This window comes from Electrophorus electricus, chromosome 5 (genome assembly GCF_041902795.1).
Source record: "Electrophorus electricus isolate QZ-2024a chromosome 5, ASM4190279v1, whole genome shotgun sequence".
Taxonomy (NCBI): Eukaryota; Metazoa; Chordata; class Actinopteri; order Gymnotiformes; family Gymnotidae; genus Electrophorus; species Electrophorus electricus.
The window spans coordinates 3,090,001-3,105,000 of NC_137501.1; the positions used below are offsets into that span (position 1 = coordinate 3,090,001).

Sequence of the window (15,000 nt, forward strand, 5' to 3'; positions counted from 1 at the left end):
ATAGCTGGAAGAGCTTAGGACACCAGGAGGAGATGAAGTGGCATCAGAATGTGCGTCAGACTCCGCACGACACCAGACGTGACATTAACATCAAATGATAATGACAAACTTCCAGTGAGCCGGTTATCGTTTTGTAAAGGCAGCAAGAGATATTCAGCAGCCACATACCAGACATTCATTATTAGGATCAAAAAAGATATGACAGATATGATATGAAATTAATTAATTGGGCATTCTTTCCCTCTCTTCATTTCTTCGGTTAGTTTGTTCATTCTCGTTCCTTTCTGTTTCTCCTCCTTCTTTTACATCTTTTTATTTCTTTGTGTTTGTTTTCTGTTTCTTTATCTCTTTGTTAAGACTTTTATAAAATGTTCCTTTAGGGAGTTTACTGCTTAATGGGATTTAACGTGTATAGAATATTCAATTTACTGGCAAAAAAAAACAAAAAAAACAAAACAAAAACAGAAACAAAAAAGAAACGTAGCTTTCACACTGGAAGTCGCACATGTACTGCTGCCGTAACCCTGGGATGAACCAGAACCCGAGCTGGAGCAGCGAACACTAAAGCTAACACTTCAGCCTCTCCTACATCCATAGCTTATTTTTTCGGTGGGCATTAAAATAACATTGTACTGTACTTCTAACATAATGTTTTGGATGAGGCTATGATGAACCTCGCCTGAAGGGATGCGTGTGCTTAGAAATGACAAAGGCATGCTTTTCCTCCCTCTCACACACACACACGCACACCAACAGAGCTCATGTGTAGGGGAGGGACCACGTGTACAGTGGGAAAGGGGGACACAGTGGAAACGGAACTGTAGATGCCGTGATACCTGCGTTTGTTTTTTCTGCGTGTGCTTTCTCTTGGGCATGTGTCCCAATTCATGTTGCTCCCGTTTTGATGACCTCATCACATAAAACGCTGGACGTGAATCCTACAGAACACACAGCCACAACAACAACAACAAAACAAACAAACCAAAAAAAAAAAAAAAGACTTTTTACAGGTGATCATCTAGAGTTTTATTTTGTAAGATGATTTTTAAAAAATATCATGTCAACTACGATGTGTGCAATGCAAGTGAGATCTAGTCCTTTAGAGTTCTTGCGGTAAGAATGCGAAAGGGTTTAAACCACAGGCGGACTCTCAGAAGTTGGGTTTCCACGTGTTCCCCAGGCCAGTACATGCCTGCCAGGTTCATAGGGTTCAAAGAACGGGAAAAAAAGAGCGTTATCACGGACTCAAACAGCAACTATCAGAAGTGTCCTTTTAAAGCACATGACCACAGCTTCATACAGCCCCTCCGAAGACCCGGAAACCCCACGAATTCAATTCAACGAGGAACAGGAAGTGCTGCTGCACACACGCGCGTGCGGCGGTGGCCGAAACTGCATCATCTGGTTGTCAGATGAGAAGAAACGGTAGAATGTGTGCCACTGTCCAAAAGCCCACACTTAGTCAGTCGCTTTGTCAAAAAATGACATTTCAACATGACAGTAATGATGAGGGACCATTTTACTCCGTGACAAGATGGACAGGAAAGGAAAGCTGACATTCTCAACTGCCCCGCTCGATCCGGAGACGCGGTGTTTAAGCCCACAGCATCTAGACTGAACTACCTGCAGGACTTACGACGCAGCACGTTTTTACAAGGTTTGCTGTCCTCTGCCAGCAGTCAGTTCACATGTGCTCTGGTGTTTTGTATGCTAATAGACAGGGGAACTCAAACCCAAGTGTGTGCATAGATATGTTCTGCAAATCTGCCTTACAGTCTTAGCTTTATGGTGTTAGAAACATGTCACAAGGTGAAGATCGGTGCTCGGTAAAGATCTTTTAAGAGGGTTACAGGGAAAGAGTTGTGTATCATATACAAGGTTATAGGCTGATATTATTATGATATTATTGCACTGTGTTGGCATGTGTGCATAGACATACCTGCAGCTGTTCTGGTTACTCCGTTTGCCAAGTCTGTCAGGAAATCAGAAAATCTCATTAACACAGGTAGATGGTTATGTTTGTCATACACATACACACACACACACACACACACACACACACACACACACACTCAGTCATGCTAAAGTAAGGTAAAAATACAATGTCAAATCTCATGGCCTCAGATGCTGACACACAGAATCTATATTTTGAATATTTAACAATGCTAAAGACAGAGGTTCATAACCAGATACGCACAGTGTGAAATAAGGACACAGGGTGGTGTATTAAAGACAGGCTGACAGACAGGTGTGAGACTGTGGGAACAGGTGATGACTATTTGCTAAGTGAATAATGTTTCTCAAACTCTTTCACAGGTATTGTGCTCGGATTACAGCTTTGTTCTTCCATCCCAATATTTCATATCTTTATTAAATAAAAACAGGTGAATTTTGCACTGTTTAGTGGTATAAACACACACACACACACATACACACACACATACACACACACACACGCATGCATGCACATCCTAAAGCTACCACTCTGCACTCTGTCTAGATACAGTACAATGATTCAAATTCCAGTTTTGATTAGCTAATGAGGTAGCATTCCTGGAAATCTGAAGTTCTTATTTAATCCATTTAAATGGAATTTTCACAAACTTATCTGAAAAGCAAAAACTACTCACTACCACTTCACTTGCTACTTGCTTAGCAACACTAAAACTTATTCAGCACAGAAAATATGTTTCATTAATATGTAGTAGTTATTTCGCTTTTTTCTTTATTACTTTAATATTAACACATTAATACATTTCACATATGCAGAGGGGTGTGTGTGTGTGTGTGTGTGTGTGTGTGTGTGTGTGTGTGTGTGTGTGTGTGTGTGTGTGTGTACTGTCTGATCTGTGAAAACTGCTTTAGTGCATTACCTTGTCGAACCTGCCATAAACTCACTTGCGGCTCCTTACATCAGAGGAACACAGTATCACCGTGTGTGTGTGTGTGTGTGTGTGTGTGTGTGTGTGTGTGTGTGTGTGTGTGTGTACTTTGCAACTATACAATAGATAAAATGTTAAGCATTTCTTAGCTAAAATCTAAACCTTCACTGTCTTCACCTCTAAATATGTCTGTTGTTTTCATTTAAACTTGTTCATTTCTTCCGATGCCTCAGACAAACGAAACTCCAGTTAAGCGCCTGTTGGTTTAAGTCAACTATTACGGATGTGTGTGGTGTCTCCCTCGCACACAGACAAGAAACAGCGGTCTCTCTTTCTGCCCCTTACGTTTGTCTGCACTCGTTTTAGGTGCTCGGGTACCTTATAATCGCGACTCGGACTCTGCGCTTTTATTTATTTATTTAGGCTCGGACTCACATGTTTTCACCAAGTTCAGGGTAGGCTTCGTCTCGCGTGTGAATTCTGCAAAGCCATGCTCTCTGTGCTGAACTCCGACAGACCTTTACCTTTACCTCCGACAGATAATGATCTTCGAAAATTTAGGCTTTCCCTGGCTGTCTTATGGCAGGTCTTCTCCAGTCAAACTGAAATGTTAGATTATTGTTGGTGGTGTCGGAAAATCAGACTTTCGAGGAAATACCTTTCTCTTATGTGCCAATCATTCACGGCTCACTGCAGCGAAATTTTATATGATTTCGCACTTTGGGGAGTTAAAAGAACATAAAAGTTGGTACCAGCACAACTGCAGAATCCATCTTATTTTAATGCACTCGGAAACGTGACTTGACGCCCCATCGTTTGATAAGTATGCCCTTCTATGACCTCTGACGCAGCTGACGTGCCTCGCCTGTGATTCAAAGCCTTATCTGCAAAAACAAATTAAACCGTACATTTGTCGAGATTTAAATATAGGCCTACAGCCTTCTTCGAATGTGTTCTGTTGTCATACTTTTTGTTTGTTGTTTTTGTTGTTGTTGGGTTTTGTTTTGTTTTTTTGGTTTTTCGCAGGGAACGTAAGGGGTGTAAGATGGCCTAATTGCTGTGGGTCCGGGCTTGCTTTAACTACTAGCGAATTTATGATCTTGGTCTCCGAGACCATCCGACGCAATTAGCACATATGCTCTAAATAGATGGTGGTTTGTGAGCAATAAAGCCGTTACCTCCAGCATAAATTGACAGTGCCTCTCACTAAGCTCCTACCACGAGCTAATTGGAAAACCCACACCGCCTTCAGTGGCGATGCTTGTGCAGTCTTCCCTATTCCAGCACGAAAACAAAATCTAAAAGTGCCCCGTTTAGCCTCGGCTTTGTGTAAGCTTACAAACACAATCGTTTCTTGTTCTCGCTAAGTCTCCTTTCCTGACAGTAATAAAGTTTCATGAATAACGTCCGAGTTTGAACTGGCCACTGATGACGGAGGAAAGAGTTATGGGAGGGGTTGTTGAAATTGGTCATTTTTATCGGTCTGTGTGTATTATGAAGCAAACGTGGTCTTTGTCTTGTGGTTTTAGAAACACAGAGTATTAGTCAAGCCCTGCTCACACTTAGATAGGCCTATCTCACACTCATATCTGCCCTTTGACATCAGTCTACATACACGAATGGAACATTCAGACCACTAACGAACGGGCGAGACGTTCACCGGAAAGTCGCCTGGTCTGGCTAATTCCACAAACCGGTACATTTACTTATGGATACAATCTTAATATGTGCATTTTTTGTTTTGTTTTGTTTTTTTAAGAAAAAAAAAACATTAGGAGAAATTCACGATTACTGTGTTATCTGTTAGACAGTCCGTCGCGATCTTACGTGTCGTAGGAAGATATTTTCCCCATCCCTCACGACTACGCTTTCCATTAAGTGCGATCAGATGATATCCATTGAAAGTCGCTGATCCATAGAGAAAATGGCAGCGGATAAAAGGCGATTTCAAGTGACCTTCTCATCCCTTTCACACCAATCTGAGCCAACCTCCCCCCAACCCCGTTACCCCCACACTCCCCCAAAATAGTTAGGGATCAAATCGGACAAAAGCACCCTCCTCTTCCCTTTCAACTCGAAATTACTCAAAGCGAAGGGGCCTGTGACCAAACCCTTGCAAGGCGGTAGCGAGGGCCACAACGTGTCTTAACGCGACAGAAAGGACCGCGGGGAAGCAGGGTAGCATCCCAAATGTATTTTTAGCACACTAGGAGAACGTCCTGAGTCGAGATAAGGGGGATATTTGAATCCAAGTTATATATTCTAATTGGTATTATTGGAAAATGTTTTGCATTGTCTGTTAATTAGGCCTACTTGTGACTTGAAGTATTATAAGTTACAGTTATTTTTGTTGGGGCTGTGTCGCAGTGGTTTCTCATTTTTATCATTTAGGCTGTTGTGTTGTTCAGTAATTTTAAGTGAAGACCGCACAACACTGAGTCAGTACAGATCATAAATGTATTTTTCAGATGTTAAGGTTTAGACGCACTTTGTATAAAAATGCAAAAGTCTTCAGCGCCGGTTACTATTTTATAGCAGACTGTTCTCGGTACTTACGTAGTCTGAGCAATAATTCATAATTAATAATAAATAAGCGTAGTATTTTTCTATCATTAACTCATGGAAGGCCTGGAGTGATAAAATGGTGTTAAACACTTTAAACCACTTTTCTAAAGAATGTGTATTCTGTCTGTTTTGTCTTGGGGTGTGAATATAACATTCGTCTTATTGCTAGCATAAAACGAAGACTCTTTCAGCAGTTCCTGGAACGCAAACATATACGTTTATTTTATCTTACCGGCCTTTGCTGTTCTAATAAGAACCGATCCTTCAGTGATCCAACGCCAGTATCAAAAGTCCCTCTTCAAAAGCAGAATGTGGAGTACTCTATACCTGCTGCGCCCTGTAAGTGTTTAACTATCTGACCCGAGCAAATGTAAGTGTTTTAACTATCTACCCTGAGTAAATGTAAGTGTTGCACTACCTAACCCGAGCAAATGTAAGTGTTTAACTATCTAAGATCTATTGTTCGTGTCATTTCATTACTTTAACGGTTCTTCCCAAAGAAAGCATACATGTTAGAGAAAGAATGTGTGTTCGGACAAACCTGGTAGAGACTGCTTCGGCAAAAACATGAGGAAAAGTTTATTGAAATTTCGTGGGGTTGAGTGAGATTTTACACGCACGCGTAGGCTGAGTTATCATGCTATTAACGTCCTCATTATTTAAAAAAACATGCTGTCAATCGCTGGCAAACATTAGTGGTATTTCACTGAAAGCTGCGTGGATGTTATAAATAGGCCCGCTGAAATGATCAGCTGTTTAACAAAATGGCAAAATAGTCAACGATTATTTCCTGGTCTTTAATCTATATTGTTAACTGTAGCCTAATTGATACTAAATTATTAAGCATTATTAAATATTTAATCCCTCTTATAGTATTATGCTATTGACACTATATTTTTAGTTACTACCCTGTCATTCTTTCATAATAAATCTGCTGTTTCAAAGAGGTATTTATATTTACATGTTCAATTTCCTCCCAAGAATTACTTAGCCTTTTAGTTATTTTTTAAAAGACTAAATGCTATACTATTATAGATCAGGAATGTAAAATTGCTTCGAAACCCACTGTGTCGCCTACCGCTTGCATCTCGATATATGAACTGTTTAAAAAAATACATGAATCTGATTTAGTCAGAAAGGATGCAAAGTGATTTAAGTGCAAAACAGTGGGGTGTTTTTCATAATGATAGTCCTTCCCTCAGCCCAGTCTTTAAACACAGTGTTTCTCTGTCTTGTACTTTTCTTTTAATTGACCGACTCGATCGTATAATTGTCCTTTTAATCCGCTGACATTATCGCTGAGACAAACAGACTCCTATCGATCTTCCCATTATGTGATCAAACAAGCCGAGTTGCACAGGTGAGAGTTTCGCGGCAGGGAAAAGTAGGCTACTTTTACGCTTAAACATTTAGTCAGTCATTGTCAATAGAAAGCGATAAGTTAGGGACACTGGAAGCAAACAGGCACCCTATCCTAACTGATCAATAGATGAGCGGAGTTACCAATAAGTCGCAGCTTTCACCTGAAGAAAGACGTTACGTTACTTCTGTTTGTTCCCACTGTTAATGACGACGCGACGACATTAGTCACTTACTCGATTTTGCACCGTGCAGCCCGTTATATGATGCAAAAAAGATGTGGTTTACTTGCCTTTAAAACACGAGCCAAGGTGAAAAGCCGCTTGATGCCGCGTCGCAGTAATAGCTGGGCGCTCGCGCTTTTGAAATGTCCTAGTGTCCACTTTCCCTCGTCTCTCCCGATGTCTTCTGGCTTGCCTTGTGCTCCCATTCGCTGCCACTCTCTCTCTCTCTTTCCCTCTCGTCCCAATCTGTGGAGTAAAATCTTGATGATACACTTACAGAAGTTTCTCTTTGTCCGATTTAATCTTATTCGTTTCACCTTTTCAAAGAACAGAGGACAGCGCCGTGCGTTTCGTGGAGTGGTTAGAGGGGAGTGTAAAAAGCTCCGCTGTCGACTTGAAAAACACCTATTTGCGGTCCACTCTGTCCTAGAGGACGATTGTTTGGCGGTAGTTTAATTCAACTTAATTACTATCACGAGCTTAGTATGTCCGAAACATAGTCAGTGTTTTAAGCTGCAGTTTTGTGAATATAAGTATTTATATGAGGCGTTTTAGATATTATCATCCCTAAATAAAAACATACGAAACGCCATTTTGCATCGTCCTCTTAAAGCAGTTAAACTTTTGTATATTTGCGAATTAATCGTCATTGATTTAGAGCGATTAAGCTGAATTTCCCAAATGTGCTAAATAATTTACACACAGCCTCAAACATTAAACTGGGATGTACAAAACTGAGAAGACCAGAGAAAAAAAAATATATTGTTTTTTAAAAAAAACCAATAATGCAGACATCGTTGCATTCAGTGTCGATCTAAACAATATGTAATATAAAAAATAGACTACACGATAACAATAAATGATGCACTTCTACTCCCCTGTAATGGTGTACTGTACGCTAGATGGCAGCCCGATCCAGACATTATAGGCTGTAAAGCGCAGGCTTCAACGTTCATGCACAAAAAGCCGGTTTTCCTGGGTATTATTCCAGGAACTTCCGTCGTTATTGAATCAGTGAAAAAGCACAGATAATGTAAAATGTCGCAAAATGATGTTTTAAATGTCAAAAGATGGGTTTCGGCCTGTTTGTCTAAGCTATCGGTCTGAATTTTACTCTCTTTCACAACATATCGCATCCCGTTATACTGCCACCGCGAACAAACTGGCGGCGGCTCTCGCCCTAGCCAACACTTTTACGTCGTTATTTGGTCTTATCTAGTTCAGTGAGAACTGCAGGATTAATATGTGAACTGCGGTGATTATAATATAACCGGAGTGATTTCGACCCCTTGGTAATACAGAACTGTGCCATCAGATGTTGATGATGCCTGCATGGTTAAAGCACCATGGGGTGGGGGGTGGCTGGGTACATTTGTCATTAAGACTGCAGCTCCGAACAAAGCATGCCAAACTTTGAGAGGCTCCGCTCGAGCCCTTGCACCTCGCGCGTCTGTCTAGTTCGCGTGCATTTAGCCCCGTCTTCGTTTGCATTTCGGTCTTCACCCGTTCTAAACCCGGGGCTTCCTCCTCGCGACAATAGACGGTCCGTTCTAATCGGGTTTCAAAGTAGCGGCGCAGGGGGCGAGCGCAATGTACATCGCGCTTGTCAGAAGCCCCAGTCGTAGGTAGCGAGGAAGGAGGACTCTAACCAATGGAGTGAAGGAGGCTTGGCTAACCCTAGGCGCCCCCCCCCCACCAGTGCAGGGTTCTGACCAGTCAGTCGCCTTTGATTATCAGTTGCCAGCAGCCCCTCTCTTGGCTCCTTGACACGAGCACCATATAAGGCGCAGCGATCTCCATAGAAACGTGTCAGTTTCAATAGTAGTGTCAAAGTTCACTATATACAGACATTCGCGCAGATCTCCGTTTCGGAAACATTGCTCCGCTGGTCCTCCCGTTCAAACGCATTCATTTTTGGGTCTCTGCTTCTTGCATATTCTATTAGTTGTTGTTTTCTTCTCTCTCTTTATGCTCGCTGCGTTCCGACTGGAGAGGTGAAACTGCATAGGCACTCGGGCGACGTTGTTTTTGCTGGAGCAGATGAGCTATATTCATGAACATAGATAGAGAATTCCGCTCTTCAGTCCTTCCTTCTCTCCAACCGCGAAGACGGAGAAAGGAGCGGGGGGAAGAAAAAAGAAGGGAATTTATTTCGCACCGGACTTTGGATCTCGGACCCGCCAGAGAGCTTTTATTTTTCTTTCGACATCAATGTGAAGAATTTTAATTAAGATATTTTGAACAAAACTGATTTTTGTTACGTTTGGGTTCGCTTTCTCTACACGATTGGGCTCCCGAATGGCTGACTGCAATTTACCTTGGAACTGGCCTCCCGACAATTGCATATCCTGATCGGGTGCATTTTCTATCGACTCTTGTATTTTGAATGTATTGATCGTCTAAGGTTCTTACTTTTTCCTATGAGATTGGCTGCTCCAGTTTGACTTCGCGCTGCCTTTCGTCCGAGATCTCCCGTTTCCCTGCTCTGATATCCGAGCGACCAGTTCGCTTGAAAGCACTTTTCGGGCCCGAGATATGGCAATGGTAGTTAGCGTCTGGCGAGATCCGCAGGAAGACGTGGCCGGAGGACCACCGAGCGGCCCCAATCCGGCAGCGCAGCCGGCGAGGGAGCAACAGCAGGCGGCGTCGGCAGCGCCTCACACTCCGCAGACCCCCAGCCAGCCAGGACCCCCGTCAACACCGGGGACGGCTGGTGACAAGGGAAGCCAGAATTCTGGACAGAGCCAACAGCATATAGAATGTGTTGTCTGCGGGGACAAATCGAGTGGCAAGCACTATGGTCAGTTCACCTGCGAGGGATGCAAAAGTTTCTTCAAGCGGAGTGTCCGGCGGAACTTAACGTATACGTGCCGTGCCAACAGGAACTGTCCTATCGACCAGCACCATCGTAATCAGTGCCAATACTGTCGGCTTAAGAAGTGCTTAAAAGTGGGCATGCGGAGGGAAGGTGAATATATATTTTCTTAATTCTACACACCATTGCTAGATTCCTCAGCCACGTTACGTAAAGGTCGCGCTCTGCACACAAAAGAACATAATATATATTTTTTGTTTTTGTTTTTAATTGACTGCCTACTAGACAGCGTCAGAAGCCGCGAAATATAATAATAGAAAATACGTCTGTAGAAGCTAAATAAGTATCTGTATAATAAGCATTTTTGTAGCCGGTTTAATACCACGTAGGTTAGCCCATAGGCTGCATTCAACTCAGTCAATTACATTAGACGTAAGAGCCATCCATGAACTCGAGGCGTGTGTGTGTGTGTGTGTGTGTGTGTGTGTGTGTGTGTGTGTGTGTGTGCTTTCAGCATAAGTGTGTATACTGTAGTCAGTGTGTGTCCGTCAGCTTCCATTTTTATGTACTAACTCAAACGGATAGAGAGAGCTATGAGTGTGTCATACTGGAAGCGTTCAGAGGCCTGTTTTAACCCCAAACGCGTGTGAACAATAGCGGTACTAAGTTGTGCTGCACTTCTCTTTGGGGAGTGGAACACAACTGTGTTTATGTCAGAATTACTTTCCCTGTCTGCTGTTAAATTTTACGAACTATACCCGCATTTATTTAAATTTGAGGATGTAGTCTTTGTCCTCGATTTTACATTTAAGTTGACCCACTTCATTTGTCGACTTATCGAATAAATAACAAGCGATGATATTATTACAAAATATATATTATTTTGTGTACAAATTATATATTATTTTGTGTACAAATTATATATATATATATATATATATATATATATATATATATATATATATATATATATATATATATATATATATATATATATATATATATATATATATATGATATAACTGCCATATTATAGGTGTAATGATGTTGACAAATACCGCACTGTGTGAATGATGCAGTATGGGATATGGAACACTCTTTACAAGCTATGGTGTTTAAATGAATACGACTAACAATCGGTAAAACAAATATTAAAATAAACATTAGTGTGGCGCCGTATTTTGCGTGTGTGTGTGTGTGTGTGTGTGTGTGTGTGTGTGTGTGTGTGTGTGTGTGTGTATGTCCATGTTTAGCTTTGTGTAACTCCATAAATGTAAAGGTAAACAATAAATGTTATGAGTTTCGCTGAAGCCATGATATAAGGAAGACACCAGACAATAAGTGCACAAATCTAAGTTTATTTTAAAGGAGCCCCGTAGCAGGCTATACACTCCAGTCTACAGTAGATCATTTAGCAGATGTAAACACAGATAACCCAGAGGTACTTTTCCACTCTGAGCCTCCAAGCCTTCACGTGAATGATGTTTCTCAGTTCTGGATGTACATTTCCTCTCCCTTTCTTTCTTTATTGTCAGCGGTTCAGCGAGGAAGAATGCCTCCAACCCAGCCGAACCCAGGCCAGTACGCGCTAACGAACGGAGACCCTCTGAACGGCCATTGTTACCTCTCCGGATACATCTCGTTACTGCTTCGGGCCGAGCCTTACCCTACGTCTCGATATGGCAGCCAGTGTATGCAGCCCAACAATATTATGGGAATCGAGAATATCTGCGAGTTAGCGGCTCGCTTGCTCTTCAGTGCCGTGGAATGGGCGCGGAACATCCCTTTCTTTCCCGACCTGCAGATCACCGATCAGGTGTCCCTGCTCAGACTCACGTGGAGCGAGTTGTTTGTGCTTAACGCGGCGCAGTGCTCCATGCCCCTTCACGTGGCCCCGCTGCTCGCGGCCGCCGGCCTGCACGCCTCGCCGATGTCTGCAGACCGGGTAGTGGCTTTCATGGATCACATTCGCATCTTCCAGGAGCAGGTCGAGAAACTCAAAGCGCTGCACGTCGATTCGGCAGAGTACAGCTGCATCAAGGCTATTGTGCTCTTCACGTCAGGTGAGTCGAGTGAGGGGGGTGGGGGGTGGGGGGCGCTAGGCCTGCTGCAAGAGCAGATGGGGAGAGAGTGTTTTGCAGGACAAACAACGACGTCGGGGCTATGGCTGACTAGGAAGGAGCTAGTGCTGGCTTGGTATTTAGTTTGTAGCGTGCAGTTTTTTGTCGGAGGGAACTTACACGAAACATGCATAGGGGATTCTGTTTTCAGTAGCTTGCAAGGAAAGGATTTTTTTAATGAAGGCTACATTTTGCAAAGGCCACATTAATTTTTATTTGTACTCTTATAATCGTCGTGCACGTAAAAAGCATAATTACGAAAACAAGCCTAGACTAGTGACATTTTGAGTATATTATTTAAAGCCATGTTTATTTTGATCTGGGGTTTGCATAAACCTATGATAGATTTCGATTAATTTGGACACGTTTCGGAGTTAAGCGCGTGGTCATACGAGGACATTTCTTTATTTTCTATATATTGACTGGTTATTGGAGACTTAAGATCACTTTTAAATTATTATGCCACAGTTAACATGAGGGTAAATGTAAATCAATGGCGTTCTCACTAAATAGAAAATATAGAAACAGATGGGTCCATATTTTAAAAAGGAAAGCAAAGGCCATAATGAGAACAAAAAATCGTAGCCTGTATGGATGCGTATGGACTTTTTAAACAGGACTCGGTTTCGCCTTTAAGTCTTGACGGATTATTGATAAATGCTTTGCCACTTTTGACATTCAAAACTTTACACATGATCTAATAATTATACACAGTAAACAAAGTGTATTCCATCTGTCCTTGTCAAATTACAATTAACCAGCAAAAATATTATTCTATAATGCTTTATACGGCATTGTAAATAGTGAATAAGCCAAGTATTTTCGCCTCGCAGAGTTTTTAGCAGGAAAACAACATCAATAATAATAATTTTGGAAAATGGTGTCTCTACCAATTGGATTTATGACACATTATGTTTGCTTTATAATTGTAGTTTGGTATTTTAGTCATAGAACCCTGCAAATATTTTAATGAAGAAGTCGGTGTTATTACATCAGATATAATGATAAACACCCGAGTAACTCAGTCGAGTGCTTTGCCCTAGGCTTCACAAAGCGTGTTTTGATTGCTGGCCAAAGGGGCACGTAAAGGAAATATTTCATCCCATGCAATTATCCAAACTATCGCTTATTGCCACTGACGTGGGATACCCGATTTAAAAAAATTGAGCTGTCCGTGTCATTCTACAGCTAGGTTTATTTGCCGCGTTATCGTGCTTATTCGTAAAATATCTGATGAGATGCATTAAGCTGAGCAGTTTGATTCAATAGGCCGCAGTCTTTTGGGTATTGTAGACCTGGCGTGATTTCCAATCGCACCCGGTGTTACCAGTGAAAGTATTCAAATGGACCTCTTATTTGTTTTTCATATATGCGTGTTTGTTTGTTTTTCTTTTGTTTGTTTTTTTAAGTTGGATCGTATAATTCCCATTTACCCTTAAATTGCAAAGCACTGACGTCAGCTTCGCAATGGATCTTTAGTTACCATGCCACAACTGATCCTACCCTCCGCGGGCTCCAACATTTTGTATCTTGGGTGTGCAACTTACGTCGACAAAAGATAAATTTAATAAAATGTATCTAGCTTAACTGAGTCTCAGTTAAGTTTAAGATAAGTTTAACCTGAAACCTAGGGATACATCACGATTCCATGCTGCGTCTTACTTTGTCAGAGCTAACCTGATGAATAGCGACGTCATATTGGCTGATTACCCCAAAGCACCCAAACTGGTATGAGGCAGCAACTGGAGACGAACTAAGTCTTGATTCTTAATACCAGCGTGTTTTAGTCCTGGTTAATTAAAAAGTCATGTCTTTAGCTTTGCCTAGATTCTTTCTCCAGACTTGTGTGTTATTGGTGTGCTGTTAAGCTTAAAACCATAAATTAGCCTATTAAATGCGTTGATTCGTAGTTAGTCCTCTCCGTTAATTGCACGCTGAAGTATTATTTTCTTGCAACCATGTTACTGGCACACAGAGCATGAGGTCACAGAGCATAAGGTCACATGAGTCATATATTATAGCCTGGACTTCCCAGTTCGTAGGTGCAGAAAGCCATTGTACTGTAGCGCAAGGCGTTGTAGTCCAGAGCAATTAGGTTCGTAGTTATATTGTAGGTGGGATGCCACAGCCTTACAATATAATAATACTTGTGTTTGCAAATCAAGAGAATGTAAAATTTCTCTTGTTCGTCCGCCATGTTATAAAAGGTTACTAAATAGTTTTGACTTGTTAACATTTTCTGTACTTCTAAATTTGGTATATAAATTTGGTAACTATATGCTCAGTTATATGGCGATTATAATAAAATTAATCATTTATAATAATTAAATTTTAACACCATGTATTACAATGCTAAGTGACTGACACAAATAACCTACCACTCTTGAAACGGAATGTGCACGCCGACGTGTGTGTGTGTGTATGTATGTATGTATATATGTATATATATGTGTGTGTGTGTATATATATATATATATATATATATATATATATATATATATATATATATATATATATATATATATATATAATTTTTCATTTTTCTTATTTGAATAATGTTCTTAAACTCGCGTGATTGTCGCTTCGACTAAAGCTAAGGTAATAAATCTGATTGCTTTTAGCGGCCTCTGGGTTCAAGCAACCACAGCAGAGCGGTGGGAACCGCGAGTAGGTGAAAGCACACAAGAAATGACTCGATAGCATCTGGAAAGTAATTGGGTCATAATTCAGTTATTACCATATCAAATCCCTTTCAAATGCGTAGCTGGATGTTTTCACATTTTAAAACAAAATATGGCCGCCTTTTCCATCTTCGCCACAGAACCGAGAGCTCGAGCTTTAAAAAGACCCATCAACTAAAGATGCAAACTCTTTGTTTAGTCTGATTTGCCAGCATGAATGTGGTATCTTTCATACTAGGCAGGGAACACGTTCCGTTACTCTTGAGGGATTGCACAGTCGTATTGTTTATTTATATGACAGACACTCTCGTGTGCTGTGTGATGCATGGTGTTTGGGTTAGTGTTTGTTCACCT

General features: G+C 41.3%; 1 protein-coding gene and 1 long non-coding RNA gene across 4 annotated transcripts in view; one reads left to right on the top strand and one right to left on the bottom strand.

Moving 5' to 3' along the window:
• Positions 1–8,370, bottom strand: part of LOC113574996 (uncharacterized) — a 12,286-nt gene extending 3,916 nt beyond the window's left edge. Inside the window, exons 1-5 of one of the 3 annotated variants that reach the window (XR_014123957.1) lie at positions 7,348–8,370; positions 7,099–7,276; positions 1,940–1,972; positions 837–938; positions 1–13 (exon numbers count right to left, since the gene is read on the bottom strand). The exon at positions 1–13 is cut by the window's left edge and continues 53 nt beyond it. This is a non-coding gene — a long non-coding RNA (uncharacterized LOC113574996). Of the gene's footprint in view, positions 61–836; positions 939–1,939; positions 1,973–7,098 lie in introns of all 3 variants that reach the window. The other 2 variants (XR_003410372.3, XR_014123958.1) reach the window with 2 other exon arrangements.
• Positions 8,371–8,491: 121 nt separating this feature from the next.
• Positions 8,492–15,000, top strand: part of nr2f1a (nuclear receptor subfamily 2, group F, member 1a) — a 7,858-nt gene continuing 1,349 nt past the window's right edge. The window contains exons 1-2 of the mRNA XM_027006276.3: positions 8,492–9,998; positions 11,381–11,908. Of these exons, the coding sequence (XP_026862077.1) occupies positions 9,566–9,998; positions 11,381–11,908 (961 nt within the window). The 5' untranslated portion in view covers positions 8,492–9,565. The remainder of the gene's footprint in view (positions 9,999–11,380; positions 11,909–15,000) is intronic.